Source organism: Panicum virgatum, chromosome 3K, assembly GCF_016808335.1.
Source record: "Panicum virgatum strain AP13 chromosome 3K, P.virgatum_v5, whole genome shotgun sequence".
In the NCBI taxonomy this organism is placed as follows: domain Eukaryota; kingdom Viridiplantae; phylum Streptophyta; class Magnoliopsida; order Poales; family Poaceae; genus Panicum; species Panicum virgatum.
This window is the reverse complement of record NC_053138.1, coordinates 11,170,286-11,188,662: the sequence shown is the minus strand read 5'-3', so window position 1 is coordinate 11,188,662 and position 18,377 is coordinate 11,170,286. Positions and strand designations below refer to the sequence as shown.

The 18,377-nt window shown below is 44.8% G+C and overlaps 2 protein-coding genes and 1 non-coding gene across 5 annotated transcripts; all 3 read left to right on the top strand.

The window, feature by feature from the left end:
* The first annotated feature begins 214 nt into the window (after positions 1 to 214).
* LOC120697541 lies at positions 215 to 6,781 on the top strand. Of its 3 annotated transcripts, XM_039980805.1 has the most exons (12): positions 215 to 373; positions 2,142 to 2,309; positions 2,535 to 2,716; positions 3,065 to 3,403; positions 3,479 to 4,006; positions 4,123 to 4,179; positions 4,656 to 5,001; positions 5,100 to 5,299; positions 5,723 to 5,799; positions 5,893 to 5,994; positions 6,099 to 6,285; positions 6,383 to 6,781. In XM_039980805.1, exons 1-12 carry the CDS (start codon positions 247 to 249, stop codon positions 6,470 to 6,472), a joined length of 2,403 nt encoding a protein of 800 aa, XP_039836739.1. In that variant the 5' UTR covers positions 215 to 246; the 3' UTR covers positions 6,473 to 6,781. The 3 variants fall into 3 exon arrangements, with proteins under 3 accessions (XP_039836739.1, XP_039836738.1, XP_039836740.1); XM_039980804.1 differs by having other exon boundaries at positions 3,065 to 4,006; XM_039980806.1 differs by having other exon boundaries at positions 221 to 373; positions 2,147 to 2,309; positions 3,065 to 4,006.
* A 1,352-nt stretch (positions 6,782 to 8,133) lies between these two features.
* LOC120697540 lies at positions 8,134 to 15,961 on the top strand. The gene is made up of 11 exons (XM_039980803.1): positions 8,134 to 8,298; positions 11,493 to 11,652; positions 11,839 to 12,020; positions 12,126 to 13,025; positions 13,145 to 13,201; positions 13,658 to 14,003; positions 14,097 to 14,296; positions 14,954 to 15,030; positions 15,117 to 15,218; positions 15,326 to 15,512; positions 15,603 to 15,961. The coding sequence occupies exons 2-11, from the start codon at positions 11,523 to 11,525 to the stop codon at positions 15,690 to 15,692; spliced, it is 2,271 nt and encodes a 756-aa protein (XP_039836737.1). The 5' UTR covers positions 8,134 to 8,298; positions 11,493 to 11,522; the 3' UTR covers positions 15,693 to 15,961.
* Positions 15,962 to 16,262: 301 nt separating this feature from the next.
* TRNAM-CAU lies at positions 16,263 to 16,334 on the top strand. The gene has a single exon. It is a non-coding gene; the product is annotated as a tRNA-Met (tRNA).
* The last annotated feature ends 2,043 nt before the right edge of the window (positions 16,335 to 18,377 follow it).

Sequence of the window (18,377 nt, the reverse complement as noted above, 5' to 3'; positions counted from 1 at the left end):
TTTGACATCCAAATTTTTTTGCTTCCGGAACTAAACGGCCCCTCAATCGAAATTTCGACGGTCCGGCCACGGTTCGAAATTCGAACCCAATCTTGAGCTACTGTCCCAGCATCAGCTCAGGCACCCACTCACCCCCAGCCCGGCCGCGGTCACTGCGGCGGTGACCCCACCACCCCCGGGCTCCACCTATATAATGGGCCCCATCCCATTCCCACACGATTCGGGACGGTGCTGCTGCGGCAGACGATGCACAGGCTAGTGCGCAAGAGACACTTTGCGACGCCGCAGCTGAGGGAAGAGCAGAAAAAGGAAACCAGTTGCGGGAGGGGACGCTTGCCTCCAACTCCAGCCGCTCCAGGAGCGGAGCAATCTGGTGAGATTCTACCCTGCGAATCCCTACCGCTCGACTCCCCCACCTTCCTCCTTGATCGATCGCGCGAGTTGCTGGGATCAACCGCGGGCTCGTACCGCCTCCGTACGGGCAGCGAGTGGGGTTTTCTCCCTTTCCGTTTTTGGGTGAATTCCCGGGGTTTCTCTCGTAATCTCGTTTGTTGAGGGGGGGTTTGTGCTTTCTGGTGCGCGTTTGTTTGATGGGGGCGGGAATGGGGGTCGATGGGGGAGGGGGGGGGGGGGGGTGCGCTGGGGAATTGCGGTTTGGATGGCGCGGTGGGGTTTTGCGTTGTTGATCGCTAGGGGTTAGGGTTTAAGCGATGCTGAGATTTTGGTTTTCCGGGGTGCCGATTGCAGGATCGCTAGATTGCCGCGTCGTTTAGGGGTTTCCTCGCGATGGGTCGCGCCATTTCGTTAGAATTTTGCCAGCTGTTCAATTTTGCAGTTTCAGTTGGGGACTGTATGCTTGGCACGGCATTGGTTTTTATCGTCTGCTTGCCTTTCTCACAGCCTTGTGGTTTGCGGTGGGCACAATAACTTGTTTCCTGCGATCTCTTGGGGATGCAAGATATGTGCCTTGTCGCAGGCTGCGGAACACGTGTGTGGATTGATTGATTCTTTATCCCAGGGGGAAGGTTTAACCAGGGGCTAAAATTCGGCAATTGCACGGGGCCAGCTGTAGGGATTGCTTGTTTGCTGGTTAATTTTGGGGTGCCACATTTGATTGCGCTTGTGGATTTTTTGCTTTTTGCCTAGGTGCCAATATTTGGATTTTGCAATTTTGGTTGCCAATTGTACCTGCTATCAATTTTTATGTGCTTCTTCTTTCTTCATTTAATGATACTGTTGCTTTTGGGCTGCAGTGGGAAGAAGTTTTTATTGGCGTAAGAGCTTGTGGGTGCTAGATGCTGTGTGTCCTGTGGGGTTTGGAACACTAGTTTGTGGTTTGTGAGTAGTGGTTTTACATTGTCCTGTATGGTGATGACTTCTGTATGACAATTGTTCTGTATAGTAACTTTGTCCTTACAGTACTTGTGGCATGTAATTGTTTTCGTTGTGGTTTTTGTGACTGCGTGATGGTTGTGCGCCACATTTTGGTTATATACATATTTGGTGCCCTGCATTGTTCCAATGCTTATATCATAGTTTTGGTTCTCTATCAGGATGGACATGAGACTTGTTTCTGGCTCAGGCACTTGGACTTGTTGATTAAAACTGAGCACTATTTAGATGGCACTGTGTAGGGGATTGTAGGTGAAGAGTTTCTGGGATGGTTTAACCTTTTTGGCTGGGTTAGTAATTTGTTTAACTGAATGTTAGGGCCATGGCATTGTTTTACCGCGGGATTTTGTTTAAGTTAGTTATTTGGTCCTTTTTTGTATGCACTGTGTATAGCCTTTGTTACTTTGGATATTTTTTCCATGTGCATCAATGAATTAGTAGCTATTTCGTTTGGTAACATGTTGGGACAAAAGGACTATCTATGCTCCGTTACTAAGATTTACAAGTATCATCCTTTTCTCTGTTTTATTCTTTATAAAAGGAGTGGACTGAATTGTTCTTAACTTGGATATTTCAAGGTGTTCCCACTTTGAAAATCATATATTACCATGGTTTAGTACCTTTAATTTTCAATTTCTGTTGTAGATGTATGCATTATCCCCATATTATGACTTTATATCCAGTGTTATTATCTCTTTGATATCACTGTATAAACTTGTGTGCCTTGTACATTCTCAAAATATGTGAAGTACAGGTGCTGGAAGGAGGAGGTGCCTGGAATGTCGCAATGCAGACGTACAATCAGAATAGCAAATATGGGGAACTCACCCGCAATCTCCGAGAAACCCAGCTTGGAGGGGTGATCTTTGGTTGCAAGTATGATACAATTGATGAATGCTTCAAAAAACAGCTATTTGGTTCGTGAAGCGCACCTTTCACCTCTTTCTATAAGTCACTCCTTTGTAACGTCATCGTTTTGCTCTTACAATGTCCTGCTGATGTTGTTGAGATAATATGATCTTGTAGTTTTATATGGCGATGAAAAATATGCTTTGCTTCTGAAATATTGACTCGATTGATATGAGTTTTGTTGAATTTCTTGCCTTTATAAGAGTATGATTCCTAGTTGACTTGTTTTATAGGCCTGCCTTCAGTCCATTATTCTTATGTGAGGAATGTCAAACCGGGGATGCCTTTATTTCTATTCAACTATAGTGACAGAAAGCTCCATGGAATTTTTGAGGCTGCAAGTCCTGGTCAGATGTACATTGACCCATATGCTTGGAGTAATGATGGCTCTTTAAGGACAACCTTTCCAGCACAGGTAACAAGATATTAAATATCTGTATACTCCCTCCATGCTTTTTAATTTTGATGACATCCTAGGATGTAGGATCCACGACATCAAAGTTTCTAAATTTGTACCATTAATATGTCAAAAGCCATCAACATTGAGTATATTAAAAGTACCTTACTAGATATGCTTTCGGAAATGCTTAAATAAAAATATACTTTATCAATAAATATTGATAGTCACACCTCGAAGACCATAGAAATGTCAACAAATGAAACAGAATGGAGAGAGTAATTGGCACAGTTAGTTTGGTGGAATAGTCTTGGTTAAGTTTGCTCCATTTCATTTATATCTGAAATGGTTGTTTGTGTTTTTAAGGTTCGCATTTGCACAAAGACTCGGTATCCACCCCTGCTGGAGAGCCAATTCAAAACATTGCTTGGTGACAACTATTATAACCACCACCACTTCTATTTTGAGCTTGACCATGCACAGACAAGAGCATTAATTTCTTTGTTCAAATCACTTGCTCCTGCTAATCTCAATCAAGTTCCAGCTGTTTCAAGCAAAAGGAATCTTGCAGTATCGCCATTACCAACTAAAATGAAGCTACCAGCTGTTCCTGACCCAAAGAAAGTCACAGAAAATCCTATGGAAACCAATCCGTTTAGTGTTTTATCAAATAGGGCCTCTCCATTCAGCTGGGCTGATGATGTGGACAGTGCTAGTAAAAGGGGTGTACCCAGTGCCGTAGGCTCCCCGCACTGTGCGGGGTCTGGGGAAGGGTTGTTTGACAGTGCTAGTAACACTGATGAAAAGAAATCTGAGGACCTACTTTCTGATTGTGATGATTTGGATGACAATCTTCTTCAAGACCAATTTGTTCCTCATTCAAATCCCGATGAGGTCAGTCAGAATGCCTCAGACAAAACTGTTGACCAAGGAGTGGAGCTTGTTGAATGCAACAATCCAGTTGCTAATCCTGTGAACGGAGAAAGAGTCAACATTGATGAACCAATGCTTTTGAACACACTCAATGATCAAAATGGTGCTGTGAATGTTGATGAAATAGAGAGTGAGGTTCACAATAGTCCAAGTGGTGTTGGGCTGCAGCCTGAAAGACAGACTATACTGGAAAAGTTGAAAGAATTATCTTTTCACCGACAGCTGGTGGCAGTATCTTCTCAGGATTGTGTTGATTGCAGTTCAGATCAATGTGTACCTGATGAAACACAGATGAGTGCAAACCTTTGCTGTGACCCATTTGATCCTGCAATGCATGATAAAACCTCATCTGATGAGTTCCATGGAAATGATGAGGTGACTATTATTCCTTAAGTTATCCTCCTTTTATTCAGTATTCAATTTTGTTTCGTAACCAACTGCCCGGCACTATGCACGTAGTCTCACATTATTATTTTTACATTCCTTTATAGCTGCTGCAAATCATCACTGCTTTAACCAAGAGGACTGAAGCATTGGAGAAGAAGCTGGTAATTTATTTCTTCTTGAATAATAGAGATAAAAAGTTGACTGATGCCTTCAACTTTTTTTGGAAGTAAAAAAAAAGAGCTCTTGTTTCCGTACAAGCATCTATCCTGCCATTTTATTGACTTGAGTCGTATATTTGTAATCCTCAAATTTCTAGTCACAGTGATAGTTGATGTGGTTGGTTCAGTATATGAGTGCCTTTTAGGGCGTGTTCGGTTTGGAGGGGATAGAAGTGGGTTGGAGGGGTTGGAAGGGATTAACCGAACAAGGCCAGTGGTAACGCTATGTTTATTTGCATGAACCATTTAGATCATCTATACATGGCCTAAACTTTTTGTGGGAACCCACACAGACAAAATTGAGTAGCTTTAGTTTTTCGTAGGCATTTGTGCTGTGAGATCTTTTCGGGACATTATTTGATTGTTTATGCAACCATTTCCTCCATAGGTTATTCTAATTATTTTCCGTTGTTTTCCAGATTGTCTCGGACCAAGAAATACTTTCATTGAGGGAAGTGGCTAAGGACTCGGGAAGAAAAGTTCAGCAACTGGAATACCTTGTAGATGAGTTACAATTCAAATTTGACTCTTCTCTGTCTCATCTTGGAAGCATGTGCTATACTCTAGCAAAGCCATCAATATTCCTGATTGGTGGTTATAATGGCGTGACCTGGTTATCATCTCTTGAATCTTTTTCTCCTGAGAAAGAGACACTGGTGGGTCTCACACCAATGAGTTCTCCACGCTCATATGCATCTGCTATTGCTTTAGATGGTCACATATTTGCTTTTGGTGGTGGAGATGGCATGTCATGGTACAACACAGGTATACCATGGTATTTGTAATATGATTGTGCGAATTCTTTTGGATGAGCTTTCATTTTCAGTTTCATGTATTTATTTATATCTGTTTTTTCTTTATAGTGGAATGCTATAGTTCAAGGAATAATGAGTGGACGGAATGTCCCTCCTTGAACCGGAAGAAAGGAAGTCTTGCTGGAATATGTCTTAATGAGAAGATATATGCTATTGGTGGAGGAGATGGAAATGAAACTTATTCAGAAGTTGAGATGTTCGATCCATATCTTGGGAAATGGATATGTAGTCCATCTATGCTACTCTCTGTATGTTCTCAGCCTCAGTTGCAAGTAGTTACCCATTTTGATATCTGTTAGCCTATTCCAACGTATTGCTTGAACTTTCTGGTCTGCAATTTTGTATTATTACAAGTTTAAGAACCTTCTGAATTATGGATTAACTAGAGATGTACATTTATTTAAATGTGTAATGTTGACGTGCCTGACTGCCTGTTATACATATGCAGGAGCCTTTGGTGTTTATATTTTGTAGTTGAGTTATGATAGTTCATTCTGTTCATTGCATAACTGTTTACATACTCTGCCTAGACTTTTGATGATATGTCCTAGTAGGATAACTGGATAGGGATACTGCATTAGTTTTGTAATATTAGCGGTAAAATAGAGTAATTAAATAAATCAAATAATCTTGAAACCAACATCTTATTTGGGATGTGCAATATATTTCAGCGATTTGCTCTTGCTGCAACCGAACTGAATGGAGTCATCTATACAACTGGTGGCTATGATGGAAGCGTGTACTTGGAGTAAGATCTGTCAGGACTTCCCTTCATGTTATTACAATGTATTCCAACAAAATTACTTCAGATACTAATAGTGACAAAAAATGCTATTTACAGATCAGCAGAAAGGTATGATCCAAGGGAGGGCTTCTGGGTCCGGCTTCCAAGTATGAGTACTAGGAGAGGATGCCATGCCTTAACTGTCCTAGGAGACGCCTTGTCAGTAACTTATACTTTGAATCTCTTCCTGAAAAGATAACTAAGAGCATCTTGTTCTTAAATCTGGATAAGAAGCTTAGCTGCAGTGCTGACTAATTTTTCAGATATGCTATGGGAGGATATGATGGGGACAAAATGGTTGCTAGCATTGAGATCTTTGACCCTCGTCTCAACAGCTGGAGGATGGGCGATCCCATGAACATCCCAAGAGGATATGCTGGTGCCGTTAATCTTGATGATAACTTGTTCCTAATTGGTGGGATGCAGTCCAATGTGCAGATCCTGGATACTGTAAGTGACCGCACAGTTACATATAGATGTACCTCTTGCCAATCTTGTGCTCTTTTCAGTTCTGAAGATAATTGACAATTCATCTCTTTTGCTACAGGTGGAAGTTTACAATGCGAGCTCTGGCTGGTCAGTCCTTGGTTTTGGTTCAATTGGAAAGAGGTCCTTCGCATCTGCTGTAGTCCTGTAATTGCTAGTCACATAGTCAGGAGTTTAGGGTTCTTATCATCAAATTTGTAACATCACATCCATTACAAGGATCGGTTGACGTAACTTGGGGTAAACTACCCTTCTGAAGCGTTCTGGTTGTGAACAGCGAGAATTAGCATGGTAGGAGGATGATTGACGGGGTGGTCCAATGTATATATAACCTTTACGCTCTCCTTTTACAGACTAGGAACTATACATTTACTGGTTCATGTGGATGAACCCTTTTGCCTAATAGGAATGCCCAAACTCAATGGAGCAGAATGCAAAAGAATCTTTTCTGCCAATTTCATCAGCTGTTTTTCTCTTGCACATGCTTGCAGTTCCTAGAACTTTGAAGATCGTGGTTGGCTGGTTGAGCAGACAGGTCACTGTGCAGGATGCTCCAAGTTGCAGGAAATGCTGCTAGGAGCCCGTTTGGGAGGGCTTCTTGCGGAGGGCTCTTTGTGCGAAGCCGGAGCCACGGAGCCAGTTTTTGTGGCTCCTCCATGCACGGCAAAAAAACGGCTCCAGCCCCTCTATCACGGCAGCAGAATCCGCTCCACCGTCCCGGCTGTTTGGTGGAGCTCCAGCTCCGAGGCTAATGTGGCGCGAGCAGGAGCCGAAGCTCCACCCGCTTAGTTTATTGTGTTCTCAGTTTTTGAAAGACCAGCACGTTACTTTGAAATGCTGCGCTCGTGTGGAGCGGCTAGTAGGATCCGATACTAAGGTGATTCATGTTAGGTAAACTTAATTAATCATCAAAGTTCCTAGGATCTGATACTTTGATGATATGTTGTCGAAGGTCTTTTTCCATTGCATTGACTGAAGTTGGGTGGTTTGAGTTCCCTCGTAGGATCGAGTGGTAGCAGTTGATTCAATGCTCAAACATAGCTGCCAAAACTTGTATTCAGACCCTGACACTGTAGACGCCTTTTCTAGGTGGTTTGATTTGTTGTCTTGCAATAGCTTTACGTGTGATGTGACCGTGTGTTACCAAGTGGAAATCTCTCCCGAAGGTTCTATTAGCGTTTCATTGAAGTACACCTTGCCCATTTGTCACACGCTTTTGAGCCCATTTCATGGAAGTACACCTTGCCCATTTGTTAAAGGACTAATTTGACTGCCATGGAATACACAACCAAGAAATGTAAATGATGTTATGATGCTTACACCTAGTGGCTACGGTTTTAGTTCACCTCATGTCTATTTTTCTTGTTACATTTAACTAATAAGAGCGTGATATTCTGCTAGGGAAAATTAGTTCAAGTTCCATCCAATTAATTTCATAATAGTTGTAACCTAAGGTATTTGCAACGATAACAGTTGTTTGCATTTACGCCTACCTTGCCGGCCATGTTTGCATGTAAGAACACGATATTTCGTGGAAGCAAACTAATTTGATCGCCACTGAATAATTATCTCGGAGTAATTCATAAATATGCCAAGATAGTAATTCCAACATACCTTACCAGGCCACCTGTCCACTGCCCTGGCTGGCTCTACATTTGCGGCACCCAACCTGGCCACCTGTATCAAGCCCAGTTCCTCGCTTCCTCCACGCCGCACTCACCAGGAGCTCGCCCCGCGGTCGCTGAGCAGGTGGCCCCACCAGCGTCGCCCGCTCCCACGTATATAAGGCTGACCCTCCTTCCCCACACGACCCCGTGGTATCGCTGCGGGGCTCACACACGCAGTGCAGCAAACGAGATGCCAAAAAAATAGGAAAAAAAAGAGGAGCAGCCAACCAAAAAACCAAAGCGCGGCGCTTGCTTCTTCCGGGTTCCATTCCAGCCACCTCGGGAGCGGCGCGGGCGCCATCAGGTTCAGGTGCGATTCCGGCCACCCCCAGGGCCTCCGGCTCGCCATTCTTCCCCGATCGCCCCGCGCTTCGCTAGGATCAGCCGTGGGGGGTCGGTTCCTCTCGTACGGCTCGCGGCGCATTTTTCCCCGTTCCGTTTCGGGGCAAAATTTCTGGAATCTCCTCGTGTTCTGTTGGGGCCGCGTGCGTTCCGATTTGTTGCTGCGCGTTTGCTCGATGTGTGGTGGTGGCCGCTGGGAACGCGATGGGCTGGGATGGCGCGATGATTGCGGTTTGGGTGGCTCGTCGGGGTTTAGCGTTGTTGATCACTATGGGTTAGGGTTTAAGCCGAGGCCAAGGTTTTGGATGTTGCGGGGCGCCGGTTGCTGGGATTGCTAGTCCGCTGCGTCGTTTAGCTATTCAACGCAGTTAATCGCGCTGCTTTGGTGGGTGTGGGTTTTTGGTTGGTTGGCTGGGCGCCATTTTTGTAACGAGAAAAAACCTTTCCCTGTAATTTTGGTTGGTAACCGCTTGCATGCAGTTTTTATCTCCTCCTCGTTTCGTTTGTAGGTTCGGGTGGAAACATTTATGTATTCTTCTTGCTTATTGGAAGGAAATTTACTGTATGTGTTGTGGGATGGGGAGCACTCGTGTACGGTTTAACCGATTTGTGATGCTGCAGTAACATAAGAGGATTGCTTCTGCACGCTCACACGTCCTTGTAGGAGTGGTGGTGTGTAGAACTAGTTGTTTTCAATGCGGTTTTGTTGACCTTTGCAGTGACTAAGCGTATTGAATTCTATAGATTATAGAACTAGTTGTTCTCATGCATTGCAATTAGTGTACAAAGTATAAACTGTTTGCTTGTCCGCCGTGGTGATTAATGAATGCTCTGCTGTAAGTTTGGTATTGTTGGATACCATGATTACGGGCACCCTAATCAGGGGACTAAAATCGTCCTAAAAACGAAAACACATGCTGGGCAACCGGGCCCACGAAGCCCTACAGCCTCCTTCCAAGCTGGAAGAAAGGAAATGACTCAAAGAAGCCTAACACGCGGCCCACGTACTCAGTGCGGCCCGTCCGCACCCCCCTCGAACCCGCGGGGCGATCTCCGCCTCGCTCGAGGGCTCCCCACCAAAGCCCTCGACCGCGCCCTGTGCCTCTACCTCGCTCGAGGGTAGCGAGCCTGCCCTCGAGAAAGCAGATCGTCTACGCCCTAAGGAGCTGAGCAGCCGGACCCCTAGGGTCCGACTCCATCTCACCGAACCAACGGTCCTGGACCCGCTTCCCGCTCGGGGACGGGTCCGGTGTCACCACGAGTCCCAGAGGTGGAAATGCTCAGCACCTATGGCCACGGACTCGGACCCTCGCAGATGGGTCCGGGACCTCCACATGCCATCTGAACTCCCGCAGATGGGTCCGGGACCTCCACGTGCCTATCCGGACCCCCGTGAGCTCTCGACTCAGCTAGCTGCTCGGGAGGGGTCCGGAAACCGCCACGTGTCACGCGGACGCGGGCACGGGCCCAAGCCTTCCGCTGGAAGCTCCCTCACCTACCCGTATTAAGTGCGAGTGGTTGAGGCGTGCTCTTCTGCCGCTGGGCAAGGCCACCCCTCGACAGAAAGGACAAACAGTCCTTCCGCCCACCGCCCGCCGTACGGAGGCATTGAATTTCAACCACTCCTCTGCAGCATCCGGGTCAGACGGCATCAGGCCATCTCTCCGCACAGCAACAGCACCCGGAGTCCCGTCCGCCAACTCCGGTCACCGCTCCCCGGCACTGTGGCGACACTGTGGGAACCTGCGACGCCGTGCAAGACGTGCTCGGCACTGCTCTAGCTACTATACTGCCAACTCCCCATGCCTCCTTCGTACTTTCCCTTCCGCGGAGCCCCCGAACGGCATGGGCACGACCCTTGGAAGCGGCTCCGGCCTTGACCAGGACAAGACTCTGGCATGCAGGACCTTCGGAACGCCGCCACGCCACGCCTGGAGGACGGTACCACCCACAGCAACGACCACGCCACCCGTTGGAGCCGCCAGGACGCCGGCGCGGTCCCCGCAAGACCAAGGACAACTGCCACACCCGGCGCCATACCCTACAGTGTACTTCCCACAGTGCTCGACCACTGCACTCCCGCGATTCGGGGGAAGACGACGACTTCCATGATCCCCTGTGCATGTACACCGTCCCTCCTTGTGTCTATAAAAGGAGGAGGTGGGCGTTCCCTTAAAGGGGGGTCGGCCCACCTTTCGGTAGAACACAACGCTCAGCATTACTAGCAGAGCACATACGCTCCTTGAACCCCGATATTGGCACTCGCCTCAATCAACTCCCCCTGTAGCAGAGACTTGGGAGCTTCCCTCCCTCTCTCGCCTCGTCTGTACCCCCTACTACAGGCACCCCCAGTGCAAGATAGTACAGTGCTCTCACATACCCCTTTGCTGGACGTACGGCCCCACGGCCAGAACCAGGATAAACCCGTGCGTTATTGTGTTGCCTCTTGCATCAACATCTGGGACGAGGAACACACAGCATCATCACTGGTTGGGTCCGGACCGCCGGGTCAGAACACCGACAGGTATGCTGACGGATTTAATATTGGTTCTGGCCCAATAAAGAATGCTTTTTAATTAGGTTGTGCATTGGGCATCATGCATTTGATTGCTTTTAATCAAGTCAGGGGGTTAACCAGACAGCACACCTCTGTAGCAGATTTCCGTAAAAGGGATTGTTTGGACTGTGTGTTTAAAGTTTAATCTTGGACAAGTTGGTAATCTGTGTGACTGATTGTTATGGTCGTGGAGCGATTTGACCACGGAATTTGTTTCTGTGTGTCCTTTTCAGTATTTTTCCTGTTATTTTGCTTAACATTCATGGTTTTGTAATACTATTGTTTTCCTTGCCCAACTGTGCATTATTAGTGTCTTTTTTTTGTTACATGTTAGCATAAAATGGGTGATCCATACATCTGTTTGTGGAATTTACCTTGACATCCTTCTTTTTTCTTGAATGAGAACCGAATTTGTGCCAACTTGGATACTTCAGGTTGTCTGAATGTATTGCCAGTGTTTGGATCTGTTTAGCTTTCGATATCACTTGTAATTTGCTTTTACGCTCTCTCTCCCTTGATTATGAGTTCATACAAAGTGCTATCTCTTTGACACCATTATATTTGTTTATCTTATGTGCTTTCCATACTCCCATTCTGGAACACAGGTTCTTGGACCAGAGATCCACAATCTTGCAATGCAGACACATCACCCAAATAGCCAGTCTGCGATACAGATTCGTAATCTCCCAGAAAAACAGCTTGGAGCTGTAATCTTTGGATGCAAGCCTGAAACGATTGAAGAATGCTTGACAAAACAGCTCTTTGGTTTGTAAAGTGCACCTTTCACCTCTTGTTTTAACTTTTATCTTTTGAAATGCGGCCATTATTCTATCCTGCTAACTTTTACAGTTACTACTGGGCTTAGTTTACAAAATATTCATAATTGGATACGATCTCTTGTGAATTTCTTACCTTAATTAGATTCTGTTTCCTGTTCACTTTATCTTGTAGGTCTGCCTTCAATCCATTATTCGTATGTGAAGCATGTCAAACCTGGCATGCCTTTGTTCCTGTTCAATTATATTGACAGAAGGTTCCATGGTCTTTTTGAGGCTGCAAGTCCTGGTCAGATGTCTATTGATCCTTATGCTTGGAGTAATGAGGACACATTAAAGACACCTTTTCCTGCTCAGGTATCAAAATTTTATTGTTGGCACAGATTGTTTGGTCGAATACTTTAAATTATTAAGTTTGTTTCATTTGATTTATATCTGAAATGTGTTTTTTGTGTTTTTAAGGTTCGTGTTTGCACAAAGATCAAGTATCCACCAATGCTGGAGAGCCGATACAAAAGTGTGCTTAGTAAAAACTATTATGACCGTCACCTCTTCTATTTTGAGCTGGACCATGCACAGACAAAAGCTTTAATTTCTCTGTTCAAATCACTTGCTCCTGCTAATTTCAATCGAGTTCCAGCTGTTTCAAGCAAACAGAGTATTGTCCTATCTTTACCACCAAGTAAAAAGAAGACACCAGCTCTTCCTGACCCAAAGAAAGTCAAAGCAACAACGAAGGATATCAATCCATTTAGCATTTTATCAAATGCAAGTGATGGTGTACTAGATAACTGGGCTGATTCTGATGTGGAAAATGCAAGCGTCAGTGAAAATTCACGCAGTGACACTGATGAGAAGGAATCTGGGGAGCCAGTTTCTGATTGGGAAGATTTGGATGACAATGTTCTTCGAAGCCAATTTAGTCCTCATTCAAATCCAGGTGAGGTTAGTCAAAGTTCCTCATACAAAACAGTTTGCCAAGGAATGGAGCTAGCTGAACGGAGTCATGCAGTCAGTGATCCTGTGAATGGAGAAAGGCACAATTTTGAGGAAGACATGTTTGTGAACTTACATACTGAGCATACGGATGCTGGCAGTGTTGACAAAATAGATAGTGAGGTTCACAGTAACTCAGATAGCATTGAGCTACAGCATGAAAGACAGACTATCCTGAAAAAGCTGAAAGAGTTGTCTTTTATACGACAGCAAGCTGCACTATCTTCCCAGGATCAGGTTGATCCATGTTCAGATCAATGTGTACCTGAAGATAAACCAGTCAATGCAAACTTTTCCTGTGACACATTTGGTGCTACCCTGGAAGATAAAATCACTTCTGAGGAACACCATGGAGATTATGCTGAGGTGTCTACGTTATTCATTCAGTCTGCTTTTTTTCATTATTTAATTTCATCTGATAACCCAATACCTAACTTGACAACTATAGTCCCCTTATGTTATTTTGTATTTACTTTCTCCTGTAGCTGCGACAGATCGTCGCCGATTTAGCCAAGAGGGCCGAAGCATTGGAGAAAAAGCAGGTTATTTCTTCATCTCCTCTTGAACAATGGAAATAGAAAGTTGATTGATGTCTTCATTTGTTTGTTGGACAGTGAAAATAAACGAGCTTTGTTCTCAGAAGAAAATAAATAAATGGCTTTGCTTCCGTATCCTGCAATTTTGTTGTCTTGGGCCATATGCTTCTAATCATTGATTTTTTCAATCATGGTGATATATGATATGTTTAATTCAGTGTTCGAGTTCCTTTCAATTGGGAAACTATGTTTTCTTGTATGAGTTATTAGTTTTTATAGCTCATCTGTACAGTACTTATTTTTCAATGCATGGACTCAGCTGGATAGCTTTACTTTTCAAATATCCTGCCTTAGCAATTCCACTAAATGTATTCATGGTAGAAACTTTGTTGGACAATATTTTGTTGCCTGTATAAATGTTTACTGCATAAAATTTTCTTATATGGTTTCGTAATTTCCCAGAATGTGTCAGATCAAGATATACTTTTCCTGAGGGAAGTGGTTAAAGACTCGGGAAGGAAAGTGCAGCAACTGGCATACCTTGTAGATGAGTTACAATTCAAATATGATTCTTCACTGTCTCATCTTGGAAGCATGTGCAATAATCTAATCAAGCCATCAATATTCGTGATCGGTGGCTATAATAGCGTGACCTGGTTATCATCTCTTGACTCGTTTTCTCTTGAGAAAGACATACTGGTGGGTCTCACACCAATGAGTTCTGCACGCTCATATGCATCTGCTGCTGCATTGGATGGCCACATATTTGCTTTTGGTGGCGGAGATGGCATGTCATGGTACAAGACAGGTATGCCATGGTATTTATAACCTGGTTTGGCAACTTTCGCATGAACTTTCATTTTTGGTTGCATGAATTTACTCCTAACTGTTTCTTTGGTAGTGGAATGCTATAGTTCAAGGAATAACGAGTGGACGGAATGCCCCTCGTTGAACCGTAAGAAAGGAAGTCTTGCTGGTATCAGTCTTAATAGCAAAATATATGCTATTGGTGGAGGAGATGGAAATGAAACTTATTCAGAAGTTGAGATGTTCGATCCATATCTTGGGAAATGGATATTTGGTCCATCTATGCTTGTCTCCGTATGAGCACATCCTCTCTTTGCTTCAAATATTTACCTAGTTTGATATCTTCTAGCCCTTTACAATGTAGTGCTTGAACTCCGAGTCAGCAATATCTATATCTCAGTGACCTTACACATCTGGGAAATAGGTTTAGTGTTTAGTTAAAGATACATAAGTTGATTTATGATGTAAAATTTTGATTATTATATATTTGCAGCAGCATATGGTGTTTATCTTTTGGATGAGCAATCCTTCATAATATTTTGTCTGGCTGCATCATTATTTGCATACCCTGCCTGTATTTTTACCTGGATATAGTCTTAGATAATTGTGCTATAATACTCCTGCTATTTGCTCTTGCATCTTCATAACAGTTTGTTATATTAGTCATAATTAGTAGAGTATCTCATAGAGTTGAATAATCTTGAGTTCTTGACACCAATGTGTTTTGACATTGCTACAATATATTCCATTGATTTGCTCTTGCATACCCTGCCTGTATTTTTTACTTATTTATAGTCTTAGGATAACTGTGCTACAATAGTCTTGCTATTTGCTTTTGCATCTTCATAACAGTTTGTTATATTAGTCATAACTAGTAGAGTATATCAAAGAGTTCAATAATCTTGAGTTCTTGACACCAATATGTTTTGACTTTGGGACAATATGTTCCAGCGGTACGCTCTTGCTGCAACCAAATTGAATGGCACCATTTATGCAGCTGGTGGATATGATGGAAGCATGTATTTACAGTAAGACCCCTCCAACATTTCACTTTATGTTATTACATGATATAGTCATACAAGGAAATAAACTGTAATAAACACATTGTATGCAGATCAGCAGAAAGGTATGACCAAAGGGAGGGCGTCTGGGTCCGGCTTCCAAACATGAATACAAGGAGAGGATGCCACACCCTAACTGTCCTGGGAGAAAGCCTGTCTGTAACTTGCTCTTATACTTCAGACCTTTCTGACAGAGAACCAAGAGAATATTGGATCTTAAATCTTGGCAATGAACTTAGCTAGCGTTTGACTTCTGTTTCAGATATGCAATTGGAGGATACAATGGTGACAAGATTGTCTCTAGCGTCGAGATCTACGACCCTCGCCTCAATGCCTGGAGGAAGGGCGATCCCATGAGCTCCCCAAGAGGGTACGCTGCGGCAGTGAATCTGGATGGCAGCATATACCTGATCGGCGGCCTGCAGTCCAATGTGCAGATCCTGGATACCGTAAGTAACCTCGTACTTATTGATATCTAGCTACTGACCTGACAAAATCCGAGCCCCTTTTCAGCTGGTTACTCCTCTCTTTTCCTATAGGTGGAAGTTTACAGCGGGAGCTCCGGATGGTCAACTCTCGGTTTCAGTTCACTCGGGAAGAGGACCTTTGCTTCTGCCGTCGTCATGTAGCTACACTACAGATCACGAACTTGGTGTTCATAACATCAGGTTTAACATAGTGCTGCCTTTCCCATGAGGTCTTCGGGTTGTAAACAACAACAAAAATCAGAGGATGGCATGAGAGGGGGTTCTCCGTGGAATTGACCTTTGAACCCTCCTTGACAGTCTAGAACCCATGCTTATACCTCTGCTTGTGGATGAACTTGGCTCTCAGTCTCAGATAGTAGTACACAAACTCATGGAGTTAAATACAACTAGAAATTCTAGAACATTATGTACTTGTGTGTGTGCGCCATTGCTGCTGCTTCTTTTTAAAGTTTGGTGGGTGCTGGTGTTACATTCAGGCTAGGATTTAGAACTTCGAAGATGCTAGTTGAACAGGTTGATGGGCTTGCATGTTTTACAGCCGGTTGTGCTATGTACCCTGTAGTACCTTAATTGTGCTGCGGCGGTGCCATCGCCCTACGCGCCTTAGCTCTGGGTAGCCTGGGAAACTAGCGGCCCAAATAAAGACTGGGAGCCCATGTGCGTAAGGCTTGACGATACAATTTTAATTCTTTCTGCCGCTAAGGATAACAAATCAGAGTGGCGCAGCGGAAGCGTGGTGGGCCCATAACCCACAGGTCCCAGGATCGAAACCTGGCTCTGATATTTTTTTTATGTTTCAAACAAATTTCTCTTTCGTTGTCTGCTGACGTTCTCTGTTGTAGCTTATTTTCGGGTCGGCTCACCTTTGCTGTTATTCGACCTGAACTTTATGGAAGTGAAATCTCGAGCATCGACGCCACAAACGCAGCTTCACGCGCCTTGCACCTTCGGCGTCCGGCGTCTTTAGTCCCAACAAACCTTGCTAGCTCTGTCAGAGCAAACGGCAAGATGCGATTCCAGCAGTATAGGGGTGCAAGCGGTCAGAAATTAAAGCAAACCAAACCATCGATTTCTTCTCCCAAGAACAGAAACTACTATATGTCGATTTCAAGGACCTACGTTTGTTCAACCAAGCTTTGTTGGCCCGACAGGCGTGGCGACTAATTCAGTTCCCGGACAGTCTGTGTGCACGACTTCTGAAGGCCGAGTATTTCCCAAGAGGAAATTTGGTAGACACTGCATTCTGCTCGGAAGCTTCTGCTACTTGGCAAGCCGTACTGCACGGTCTTGATCTGTTGAAGCAGGGCATCATTTGGAGAGTGGGCAATGGACGCCAGATTCGGATTTGGCGTGATCCATGGATTCCAAGAGAAATGTCACTACGTGTAACATTAACACAAGGTAGATGCCGACTTAGATGGGTATCTGAGCTTCTTGACATTGATGGTCGTGGATGGGATCTGGATAAGCTGGCTAGGCTCTTTAACCCTGCGGACGTGGAGGAGATTACCAAAATCAAGATCCCTGCAAGAGCGCCAGAGGATTTAATTGGATGGCATTGGGAGAAAACTGGGATCTTCACTGTACGGAGTGCTTACAATCTTGGCCTGCGCATCAAACAAGGGCATAGTGCTCAATCAACTAGCTCAGCACCAGATGGTGAAAGGAAATTGTGGTCACGAGTATGGAGTGGCCATGTGCCACCGAAAGTTAATGTTTTTATATGGAAGTTGGCAAGGGACATCTTGCCAACGAATAGAGCAAAATTCGTCAGACACATGGAGGCAACTGATACATGCCCCTTGTGTAACCGCGAAACTGAAACAAGTTACCATGCTGCAGTTACTTGCCCGAGAGCACGGGAGCTGAGACAAGTCATGCGTGTTCATTGGCAATTGCCAGAGGAGGAAAAGTTCAGATATACAGGCCCTGACTGGCTTCTGGTGCTTCTGGATCAATGCTCGGCCACCGAGCGAGATCTTCTCAAGCTGCTGCTGTGGAAAACCTGGAATACCCACAACAATATTACACACCAAACCGGCCCCATGAGCATCCCTGAAGCGGTACACAGTCTGTGTGCTATGCAAGCTACTTTATCTGATATTGCTATTGGGGAAGGGCCGGAGAGGGACAGTAAAGGAAAACAGGCATGTTCATCATCCGGCAAGAGGAAAAAGGATAGTAAAGGATCAAAAGGCCTGGGGCCAACAGCTTGGGAACCTCCCCCCGGGGGATGGGCTAAAATTAATGTTGATGCTTCCTTCGTACCCCAAACAGGAGAAGCGGCCATTGGCATCATCGCAAGGGACAGTGAAAGGCGGCTGTTATTCACGGCCTGGCGCGTACTCTTCAGCTGCCAGAGCGCGTCAGAGGCAAGCAGAGGCATGTTTAGAAGGACTTCGCCTTGCTGGCCAGTGGGTGCCGGGACAGATTATCGTCGAAACGGATTGCTCAAGGATAGTCCAGGCTATGGAAGCTGCGTAAGATCGCTCTGCCCTCAGCTTTCTCTTCGAGGAGGCCAAGTATCAGGCGTCGCTGCTGCCGGACTGGCGGGTCGCCAAGGTAAAAAGAGAGTGTAATCTAGTTGCACATGAGCTAGCTCATTTAGCTCGGAGGACTACTCATACAGCGGTTTGGCTAGGTCGTGCGCCTGCGTGCGTTCATGATCTGATTGTCAATGATTGTACTCCCCCGAACTAATTAATAAAGCTCTCTTTTACACGCAAAAAAAAAAACCAAGACGTAGCAAAACTAAATAATTTGCCAGCAAAGATCATCTGAACTTCCCCCCAAAACGCATTTTGCATGACCAAATAAAAGATACGG